The sequence below is a fragment of the Leptopilina heterotoma genome, unplaced genomic scaffold (genome assembly GCF_015476425.1).
Source record: "Leptopilina heterotoma isolate Lh14 unplaced genomic scaffold, ASM1547642v1 Lhet_183, whole genome shotgun sequence".
NCBI classification, from domain to species: Eukaryota; Metazoa; Arthropoda; class Insecta; order Hymenoptera; family Figitidae; genus Leptopilina; species Leptopilina heterotoma.
In genome coordinates, this window is record NW_025110901.1 from 2,183,579 (window position 1) to 2,195,779 (window position 12,201).

Below are 12,201 nucleotides of genomic sequence, written 5' to 3' on the forward strand. Positions count from 1 at the left end.
ATATTAGCAGGGGGAAAATAGAAAGAAAACATAGAATAAGTGAAGAGGAAATATATTTTTGATTTTGGGGAATATTTTCTACTTTTTACTTTTGTTGCAGAACTTTAGGATTTCTTTTTGTAGCAATAGAAAATAAAGAGAATTTCGAATTACTTTGTTGACAGGGGGCAGCACTTTCGAAAATATGTCAGATGTCAACAATCTGTCAAGAAAACATAACCTTTTAAAACACGTGTTTTGATTGTGAGGGTTTCGAGTTATGACAGTTTATTATTTTTATTATTAAAAATTATTAAACTGTTTTAAAAGGGAAATAGTTTAAAAATAACATTAAAATGTCTCGTCGACCTGAACATTCGGCCCCTCCGGAAGTGGTAAGTTATTAGTAAAATGTAATCGAACTGAATTTGAATAACTTTACAAGGTAGTTATTTATAGTCTTTTTTCTATCATTACTTTTTGTATTTAATCCTTTTAATTTATCTTTTTAGTACTTTTCTATGTTTTCCTCGTTGGAAGCTTTAAAGTACTGTCGATTGTTATTTATTATCTCTCCTCTTTAATTTTTATTTAGTCATTTTAAGAATTATAATTTTGATGTTTATTTTTAGTTCTACAATGAAGAGGAAGCTCGAAAATACACACAAAAGTAAATAATTTTTAATAAAATGTTATTTTTATTGTTAATTTATTTATTTATTTTTTCTAATAGTATTTTAATTACTTCAGTTCTCGTATGATGGACATTCAAGTTCAAATGTGTGAAAGAGCTATTGAACTTCTTCTTTTACCTGAAGACGAGTCTTGTTTTCTTCTTGACATCGGATGTGGCTCTGGACTCAGTGGAAGTGTTTTAGAAGAACAAGGACACATTTGGGTTGGTGTTGATATTTCCCCAGCAATGTTAAGTAAGAAAATATATTCACTCTCTCAAAAGTTAAATATTGATGACAAAATATTGTTTTATCAATATAATTTAATTCTTTTGCAATAAAAATCTACTTTTCGAGAAATTCGATTAAAATTGATTAAAAAATAATTGAAATTTTGCGATGAGTTTTATTAATTGTGAAAATAATTTAATCTCTCATTTCCTTAGAAAATTCTACTAGAATTAAATTTATATTTTAACAAAATTTTCTATAGAAATTGTTTTTTCTCATATTTGCAGAAGTTGCCCATGAAAGAGAAGTCGAGGGGGATTTAACATTAAATGACATGGGTCAAGGAATGCCATTTAGAGCCGGCAGTTTCGATGGTGCAGTTAGTATTTCGGCTTTGCAATGGTTATGCAATGCAGATAAAACGTCACATAATCCTGTCAAGAGATTATACAAATTTTTTTCCACACTTTTCGCCTGTTTATCGAGATCGGCAAGAGCAGTTTTCCAATTTTATCCAGAGAATAGTGATCAAATTGAATTGGTCACGACACAAGCTACAAAAGCTGGTTTCTATGGGGGAGTCGTTGTTGATTATCCAAACAGTACAAAAGCAAAGAAATTTTTCTTGGTCTTAATGACTGGAGGTGTAACAAATCTTCCTAAAGGCCTAGGCACAGAAGAAGATTCCAATCAAGTTAATTACAATTCAAAAAGGTAATTTATATTATTTATAAGGTAATTTATATATATTTATTGTTAATGCTAAATTAATTCTTAATGTTATAAGCACAGGCTTCGGATTGAATTACTTTCTGGAATTTTTTTTGACTATTTTCCAAACAGTCTATTTTATTCGACCAGTTTTCCAAAAATACAACTTTTTCGACTTTTTTTTATAAAAATAGTTTTTCAGGCTTCGCACTCATCTACTAAAACCTACTATTTACTACTTTTTTTTACGATATAATACTATTTGGATACTTTTTTTAGATTTCAGCCACTAAAAGCAACTATTTCTGTTTTTTTCAGAATTTCCAGTTAAATTCGCTAATACTAGAAAACAAAAAACTATTCTCAAAAATTATAATCAAAATCCTTAAAACGATTCAATTATTTTCAATATCTAGTATTTTCATAAAATTTCGCAAGAAAATTCAATTATTTAAAAAAAATTGATAAAATTCATCCAAAATTCAATTATTTTCATAAATAGTAAAATTTACTCAGAAATTCAATTAATTTAAAATATCATTTTCAAAAAAATTTCGAAAAATCAATTATTTAACAAAATTTTTATACAATTCTTAAAAATAATTCAATTATTTTCACTAATAATAATATTTTTCATTGAAATTCAATTTTTTAAAAAAATTTGATAAAATTCTAAGCAAGAATTCAATTATTTTCAAAAATAATAAAACTCATTGAAAAATTTCCATTATTTGTAATACTATTTTAAATTAATAAATCGAAAAATTAAATTATTGTCACAAATAAAGTTTTCCACAAGAATTCAATTATTTAAACTAATAAAATATTCATAATATTTATTATACATCGAAAAAAATTCATTATTTCAGGGCTCGGATTGTGCGACTTTTTCGACTTTTTTGTGAAAAAATGCGACTAATCGACTTTTTCGACTTTTTTTTTAGTAAAATGCGAATTAAATTAAATTTTTTTTTAAATTTAAAGAAAAAAGTTTGAGTCAAAAAAATGTTCTGTTACATTTATTTACAAATTTTTTGAAAACATCAATAACTTTTTTTTTAAATAAATATTTAATTATTATTTTTCTATAGGAATTAAAATTCTTCAAAAGATTCAAATTCAAACCTTTTTCAAATTAATCAACTCTAAAAAAATTGTTATTAAACAAGAAGAAATCGATCACACCGAGTCTTCGACTCGGAGCAATCGATGCCTTCATGTTTTATAATAATTAAAGATGACCGAGTGATAAAATCATTAATTTATATTAAAAGACTTTATAAAAAAAAATTTTTTTAATTATTTTTTATGCAAATAATTAAATTATTGGGAAGAAATTTATAAAACATTAGTAAGTAATTGAATTTTGCAGAAGAGTGTTGATATTTACAAAGATAATTGAAATTTTGAAGAGAATTTAAAAACAATTTTTTTGAAAATAATTGAATTTCTGTGAAGAATTTTTTTACTTTTGAGGATAATTGAATTTCGCAAAAAATTTTATCAGAACTTTTAAAAATAATTAAATTTCCAGGATCAATTTTATTATTTATGAAGATAATAAAAATTTTAACGAGAAATTTAAAAAAAAATTGAAAATAATTTAATTTCTGCGAAGAATTTTATTACTTTTGAAAATAATTGAATTTATAGGATAAATTATATTATTTAAAAAGATAATTGAAAATTTGACAAGAATTTTATTAAAATTCTATGCAAATAATTGAATTTCAGAAAAGAATTTTATTATTTTTGAAAATAATTGAATTCATGTGATTAATTTTATTAATTTTGGCAAATAATTGAATTTTTGTGGAGAATTTTATTAAAAGTTATGAAAATAATTGAATTCTTGCAAAGATTTTTATTAATATTTAAAAAAAAAAATTTATTTCCCGTAAAAAATTCAATTAAATTTTGAAAATAATTGAATTTTTGCGAAGAATTTTATTAAAATTCCTTAAAATAATTAAACTTGCGCGAAAAAAATTTTGCACTGAAATAATTCAATTCTTATCATTAATTTAATTAAAATTTTTCAAAATAATTGAATTTCTTGAGAAGAATTTTAGTAATAATTGAAAATAATTGAATTCTTACGATAAATTTGATGAATTTTCGAAAATAATTGATGTCATGCGAAGAGTTCAATTATTTTTGGAAAATAATTCAATTCCTGTGAAGAATTTTATTAATTTATAAAAAAAAATTACTGTCAAGAATTTTAAAGTTTTTAAAAATAATTGAATTCTTGTCAAGAATTTTATTAATATTTTAAAAAATAATTGAATTCCTGTGAATAATTTTATTAATTTTGGCAGATAATTGAATTTCTGCGTAAAATTTTTTTAAACGTTTTGAAACAATAATTGAATTATTACAAATATTTTTATTAATATTTGAAAATAATTGAATTCATAAGAAGAATTTTATTTCAAATTTGTGAAAATAATTGAATTTTTGCGAAGGATTTTATTACTTTTGAATATAATTGAATTTCTGCGAAGAATTTTATTACTTTTGAAAATAATTGAATTTCAGAGAAGAATTTTATTATTTATAAAGATAATTGAAACTTTGACAAGAAATTTATAAAAATTTTTGTTAAATAATTGAATTTCGGAGATGAATTTTATTATTTATAAAAATAATTGATATTTTAAAGAGAATTTTTAAAAAAATGTTAAAAATACCCAATTACAATTTTGCTATGAATTTTATTTAATTTTTAAAAATTTTATTGCTCATTATTTGATATTAATGTATCTGTTGTCGAGAAATGTGATTTTTTTTACAATTTTGACATTTTCGTGTTTCCTTTTTGTCGTTTTTTCTAAAAAAAAAAAAAAATCTTTATAAAATTCTTATGAAGAATTTAATTATTTTCAAAAATAACAACATTTTTCACAGAAATTTAATTCTTCTTGAACATTTTAATAAAATTTTTCGCAAAAATTCAATTATAATAATAAAATTCTTTGTAACTATTCAATTACTTTCATAAATAATAAAATTCATTGCAGGATTTCAATTAGTTTTAATACAGTTTTACAGGAATTGCTCAAAAAATGTAATTATTCTTAAAAATTTAATTATTTATAAAAATATTAAAATTTTTCTCAGAAATTCAATTATTTTCAAATATTTTAGTAATATATTGATCGAAAGAAATCAATTATTTTAAATATAATTTCAATTTAATTTTTCTGAAATAATTCAATTATTCTTTTAGATTTTAATAAAATTCTTCCCAAGAATTCAATTATTTACATAAATAATTCTTCGAAAGAATTCAATTATTAAAGATAAATAACAAAATTATTCCCGAAAATTCAATTATTTTGAGGCATTTTAATAATTTTAATAAAATTTGCATTTAAAATCTTTGCAAAATTCAATTATTTTCATAAATAACAATATTTATCACAAGAATTCAATTATTTTTAAAAGTAATATATTTTTTCTTAGAAATTCAATTATTTTAAAAAATTTTAATAAAATCGTTCGCAAGAATTATATTTGTTTTCATAAATAATAAAATGCTTTTGAGGAATTCAATTATTTTCAAAAAAAAATTTAATAAAAAGCTACACAGACATTAAATTATTTTTAAAAATTTTAATAAAATTCTTTGTAAAATTTAATTATTTTTAGAAACTTTTCGCAATTCAATTTTTTTTCAATATCTACTATTTTCATAAAATTTCCACACAGAATTCAATTATTTAAAATTTTTTATAAAATTCCTTTCGCAAGAATTAAATTATTTTTATAAATATTTAAATTCGTTGCAGGAATTCAATTTATTAGCAGTAGGATAAGAAAGAAGTAAATATTTTTGATGAAAATTAGGAAAAAGTCAGGAAAATGAAATATAGAATGGAATTTTTGTCAGTTTTGTGAAGTGCTTAAAACGAGTTTTTTTGGTCGTCAAGTTTAATTCTTCGATAGCTACTTTTTTTACTACTTTTTTAAGTTTCAAAGATACTTTTTGCTACTTTTTTAAAATTAATTATCGAGTGCGAAGTCTGGTTTTTGAAAATTATTAAAAAATAATTATATTTAATTATTCTCAATAATTACTAAATTCCAATTATTTACCAATATTCCAATTCTGTGTCATTAAAATAGTATGGAATTTAAAAAAATTTCTGTAATTTTGCGTTTTTAAAGATTTTTGAGAAAATTTTGTGTTAATATTTTAAGAACAGTAAATAATTTTTTTTATTAATAACTGTTAACAAACAAAACATAAAGTTCGCTCAAAAAAAAATTTTTTATCTTCTGCTGATTATCGGCTGTGGTTACTTTTTATGAATTGTGAATTGAATTAATTTTGATGACCCAGATATTAATTGAAATTGTTCTAACAATAGTTTGGGACCAGTAATTAATTTTTTTTTAATTTAAAAAAAATTTCTGAAACTTTGCCTGTGTTTAAAGATTTTTAAGAAAATTTCAACTTAAAATAAAATTTATTATACGATTCGTTTATTAATTTTACCAAATGAAAAAGAATCGATAACTTTTATCTTTCTATTTTCAATTCTTCTCATTTTTCTTTCTTTTTTATGTTAACACAGAGAAAAGATGAAGAGAGTGAAAGGAAAGCCACTAAAAAAGAGTCGGGACTGGATTTTGGAGAAGAAAGAACGTCGAAAGCGACAGGGCAGAGAAGTTCGAACAAATACAAAATATACTGGACGTTATCGTGGTGATCGTTTCTGATGAAAAATACTAAATATATTATCAACACTATATTTTTCACACTGTACATAGCTCGAAGGAATATAAAGTGCCTCTTTAAAAAGAAAAAAAAGGACCATTTTACTCGTAATAAAAAAAAAGGAATCAAAAATACCTCAGTTCGCGAATAATTTAATTTTATACTCTATAAAATTTAAATTAGTTTCGTGAATTGACTTCAAATCAAGTGCTATAAATTAATATTCTTCATCGTAATATTTACATTATTAGAAAAAATTTAAAAGGTTTGCACTCTTGGCGTTATCTTGTCTAAAAAAAATACTAATCCATTTAATCGGGAAGTAAAAATTGAAATAATGCCTTTCGTGTAGGTTTTTCTAACACTTTAGTAAGCTCAGTTCTATCGAGCCATTGATGTTTCACTTTATCGGAAACATTTCCTTTTATATATTTGGCTAAGTAGAAAAATACTTTTGCTCCATCGGCTTTTTCCGTTCGCACCGCTTTTGGATATAAATATTTATAATAACCAACGGGAGCATTTCCATAAAATTGAACTGTCAATTCAGGTCCGCAGGTGTCACGCAATACTCTTTCGGCCGCCTAAAATTAGTAAAAGTAATTAATTAAAACTTTAAATTAAATTAATTTTATTAATTAATTAATTAATTAAAAATTAATTTTCAGTTTTTCTTAGTTTTCAAAATTAATTTTGATAAATATAAAATCAATTTGTTTCAAATAACCTGTCTCATAGTTTCTCCGTCGTTTCTAATTCCTTGTGGCGGTTGCCACAGAAGATTATTTCCCAATTTTTGCTCGGTTATGAATAACAATGATTTGTCCAATTTCCGCTTAAAAGTATTCGTCAAATTTTTCTCGTCTGCTTCTGTAAGGAAATATCATGAAAAAATATTAATAGAATTCAATTATTTTAATTAATAATAAATTTCTTCGGAAGAATTCAATTATTTTTCACAGTTTATACAACATTTTTAAAAAAAAAATAATTATTTTTTCAAGTTTTAATACAATTTTTTGATTGAATTAAAATATTTTCAAAATTTTTAATAAAATTCTTTCAAAACATTAAATTATTTTCGCAAATTGTTATTAAATTCTTCGAAATAATTCAATTCTCATAAATAATAAAATTCTTTGGAAGAATTCATTTATTTTTATAAATAGTAAAATATATTATAAATATAATTTTAATCAAATTTCTCCAAAGAATACTATTATTTTTAAAAATATTATTTAAATTCAATTGTTTTCAAACAAATTCTAATATAAAATTCTTCGAAACAATTCAATTATTTTTATAAATTGTCAAATTCTTGTCAAGAATTCAATTATTTTTGTACCTAAATAAAAAAAATTGTTTTGAAAAATTCAATTATTTTCAATACAATTTTAATAAAATTTCTAGAAAAAAATTCAATTATGTTCAAGATAATTTTAATAAAATTTCTCTAACAGGTTCAATTATTTTAAAAAAATTGTAATAACATTTTTCTAAACAATTCAATTGTTCTCAAAAGTTTTTAATAAAATTCTTTGTAAATTTCAATTATTTTCAAAATTTTCAATTAAAATTATTTTTAAAAATTACATTGTTTTTACGAAATTGAATTATTTTCAAGAGTTTTAATACAAATTCAATTATTTTCAACAATTCTGATAAAAAATTCTTCGAAACAATTCAATTATATTTATGAATTTGTTTTTCTTTCTTGGCAAGAATTCAGTTATTTTTGTAAATATTAAAATTCTTTTGATAAATTAAATTATTTTCATTACAATTTTAATAAAATTTTTAGGAAAAAATTCTATTGTGTTCAAGATAATTTTAATAACTCATAAGAAATTCTACTCAAAATTCAATTATTTTTAAAACTTTCGGTAAAAATTGTTAAAAAAAGAACATTTTTACTTCCAAGAAAATTGAAATAAATTCTTAAAAACAAATCAATTATTTTTTTAAAAAATTGGAAAAAAGTTTCTTGAAAGAATGCAATTATTTTTAAAAATATTATTTAAATTCAATTATTTTCCACAATTCTGATAAAATTCTTCGTAAGGATTTAATTATTATTTTTATAAATATTAAAATTCTTCTCAAGAATCCATTTTCAATACAATTTTAATAAAATATTTCTAACGGACTCAATTATTTTTAAAATTTGTAACAAAATTTTTCAAAAAAATTTCAATTATTCGCAAAAGTTTTTGATAAAATTCTTTGTAGAATACAATTTTTTACAAAATTTTCAATTAAAATTATTTTTAAAAAATTACATTATTATTTTTAAAAAAATTCAAATAAATTCTTTAAAACAATTCAATTATTTTAAAGAATTTTTATATAATTCTTGCCAAGAGTTAAATTATTTTCAAAAATTTTCAAAAAATTCTTGCTACGAATTGAATTATTTTCAAAAATTTTAATAACAGTCTTTGGAAGAATTATATTTTTTTCATAAGTAATAAAATTCATTGGGAGAATTCAATTATTTTCAAAACAATTTTAATTTAATTTTCTCGAAAGAATTCAATTTTATTTTCAACAATTTTGATAAAATTCCTTAAAAAAAAGAATAATTATTTTTAAACGTTAGAATAAATTTTTTAAATAAAATTCTATCAAAAAATGTAATTATTTTCAAAAATTTTGATAAAATTCTTTGCAAGAATTTAATTATTTTTAGAAATAATAAAATTCTTCGCAAGAATTTAATTATTTTCATAAATAATAAAATGTTTCGGAGGAATTGAATTATTTTCAATACAATTTTTATAAAATTTCTCTGACGGATTTAATTATTATTAAAAATTGTAATAAAATTTTTCTAAAAAATTCAATTATTCGCAAAGGTTTTTGATAAAATTCTTTGTTGATTTCAATTACTCTCAACATTTTTAATGAACATTACATATTAAAAAAAAATTATTTTCAAAAAAATTCAAATAAATTCTTTAAAACAATTAAATTATTTTAAAGAATTTTATTTAAAATCTTGCCAAGAATTAAATTATTTTCAAGAATTATCAAAAAATTCTTGCCGCGAATTAAATTGTTTTCATAAATTTTAATAAAATTCTTTCGAAGAGCTCGATTTTTTTCATAAAAATAATAATATTCTTTCCAAGAATTAAATTATTTTCAATAATTTAATTTTCTCGAAAGAATTCAATTATTTTTTAATAATTTTGATAAAGTGCTTGGAAATGAATTAAATTATTTTCTAATTATTTGATAAATACTTTGCAAGAATTAAAAATTAATTAAATTAAAATTAAATTCACCTGTAGTTCTTGGAGCTAATTTAAATGATTCCAACTCCAATTGACAAGCATCTTCATATTCCCCTACAGATTGCATTTTAAATTTAGCATCTTCATTTTCATCTATCACTATTGTTGCTGTTTTTTTCTCTCTATTCTCTTTTTCAATTCTCAATTCGTGATTTGATTTAAAACTGTTTTCGAATTCTATTTCGGAGATACATTCTTGAAATTCCCTTTCTATTTTGTTCAATGGTCTTGTAATAATTGGATGTCGTTCTAAACAAACTGCACTCAATAAATCCCATTTTTTCGTCGATTCACTTGATATTGTACAATAAGTTTCGTGTCTAGGACTAACTGAAAAAAAATTAAATCTATTTTAATTTTTTGTTGTTGAGTGAATTAAACTCCTGTCCATTTTTGTTTGTTGAGACAAAATTGAAATAACACTACAGTATAGTAAAAAAACACTTTTATAATTTAATTAGACCATCAGTTGACAGTATAATGAAATATAATGTTAACTTTATTGTTAATTAATTAATATATTTATAATAATTTTAATGATAAATAAATTTTAAACTTCTTGTTGTTTGAGGTTAGGACTTATTTTCACAGGCGTTTATTATTTACAATACTACCCGGTAATTGTTAAAAATAGTTTATTTACTTACCGGAAAATACATTTAAACTACCTGGAGTGATAAGTCTTAAACTTTGTTTAAACATTTTTTGAATTTAATTTCTTTTAATTCCTTTATTTATATTCCTAAACGCGTGATTTAAACGTAACCTAACCTAACTTTAACTAAACGAACCAACCTGACCTTGTGACCTTGTTTCTGAAATTGAAAATGCCTTCGTTTTTGCTTAATTAACTCGTTATCCTGTAGTGTAAATTTCAAATAATTACGAATCTATATTATAATCGAATTTCCACTATTGACTATTGAGTAATGTGTGCGAAAATGTCGGTCGTATGAAATCTCCCAAAAATCAAATCGATCGAATATCCATCACATCGAATTTCAAAACATCGAATGCTCAATACATCGAATTTTCAAAACATCGAATGCTCAATATATCGAATTTTCAAAACGTCGATTGCTCAACACATCGAATTTTCAAAACTTCGAATGTTCATTAGATCGAATTTTTAAAACATCGAATGTTAAATTGATCGAATTTTTAAAACATCGAATGTTAAATTGATCGAATTTTCAAAACTTCGAATGCACATTACATCGAATTTTTAAAACGTCGAATGCTCATTTCATCGAATTTTCAAATCTTCGAATGTTCATTTGATCGAATTTTCAAATCTTCGAATGTTCATTTGATTGAATTTTCAAAACGTCGAATGCTTATTTCATCGAATTTTCAAAACTTCGAATGTTCATTAGATCGAATTTTTAAAACTTCGAATGTTAAATTGATCGAATTTTCAAAACTTCGAATGCTCATTAGATCGAATTTTCAAAACTTCGAATGCTTATTTCATCGAATTTTCAAAACGTCGAATGCTCATTTCATCGAATTTCCAGAACTTCGAATGCTCATTTCATCGAATTTCCAAAACTTCGAATGCTTATTTCATCGAATTTTTAAAACATCGAATGTTAATTAGATCGAATTTTTAAAAAGTAGAATGTTCATGTCATCGAATTTTCAAAACTTCGAATGCTCATTTCATCGAATTTCCAAAACTTCGAATGCTCATTACATCGAATTTTCAAAACTTCGAATTCTCATTAGATCGAATTTTCAAAACTTCGAATGCTCATTTTATCGATTTTTCAAAACATCGAATGCTCATTACATCGAATTTTCAAAACTTCGAATGCTCAACACATCGAATTTTCAAAACTTCGAATGTTCATTAGATCGAATTTTTAAAACATCGAATGTTAAATTGATCGAATTTTTAAAACATCGAATGTTAAATTGATCGAATTTTCAAAACTTCGAATGCACATTACATCGAATTTTTAAAACGTCGAATGCTCATTTCATCGAATTTTCAAAACTTCGAATGTTGATTTGATCGAATTTTCAAAACTTCGAATGCTTATTACATCGAATTTTCAAAACATCGAATGCTCATTTCATCGAATTTTCAAAACGTCGAATGCTCATTAGATCGAATTTTCAGAACTTCGAATGCTTATTTCATCGAATTTTCAAAACGTCAAATGCTCATTTCATCGAATTTCCAGAACTTCGAATGCTCATTTCATCGAATTTCCAAAACTTCGAATGCTTATTTCATCGAATTTTTAAAACATCGAATGTTAATTAGATCGAATTTTTAAAAAGTAGAATGTTCATGTCATCGAATTTTCAAAACTTCGAATGCTCATTTCATCGAATTTCCAAAACTTCGAATGCTCATTAGATCGAATTTTCAAAACTTCGAATTCTCATTAGATCGAATTTTCAAAACTTCGAATGCTCATTTTATCGATTTTTCAAAACATCGAATGCTCATTACATCGAATTTTCAAAACTTCGAATGCTCATTAGATCGAATTTTCAAAACATCGAATGCGTATTTCGTCGAATATTCAAAACGTCGAATGTTAATTTGATCGAATTTTTAAAACTTCGAATG

At 22.4% G+C, this 12,201-nt stretch overlaps 2 protein-coding genes across 2 annotated transcripts; one reads left to right on the forward strand and one right to left on the reverse strand.

The window, feature by feature from the left end:
- Positions 1-201: 201 nt before the first annotated feature.
- Positions 202-6,659, forward strand: LOC122500356 (probable 18S rRNA (guanine-N(7))-methyltransferase). The gene is made up of 5 exons (XM_043609256.1): positions 202-374; positions 612-649; positions 730-908; positions 1,172-1,598; positions 6,179-6,659. The coding sequence occupies exons 1-5, from the start codon at positions 336-338 to the stop codon at positions 6,321-6,323; spliced, it is 828 nt and encodes a 275-aa protein (XP_043465191.1). The 5' UTR covers positions 202-335; the 3' UTR covers positions 6,324-6,659.
- LOC122500357 (39S ribosomal protein L46, mitochondrial) lies at positions 6,340-10,406 on the reverse strand. The gene is made up of 4 exons (XM_043609257.1): positions 10,265-10,406; positions 9,609-9,947; positions 7,049-7,191; positions 6,340-6,905 (listed from the first exon to the last, which is right to left on the reverse strand). The coding sequence occupies exons 1-4, from the start codon at positions 10,317-10,319 to the stop codon at positions 6,633-6,635; spliced, it is 810 nt and encodes a 269-aa protein (XP_043465192.1). The 5' UTR covers positions 10,320-10,406; the 3' UTR covers positions 6,340-6,632.
- Between the last annotated feature and the right edge of the window lie 1,795 nt (positions 10,407-12,201).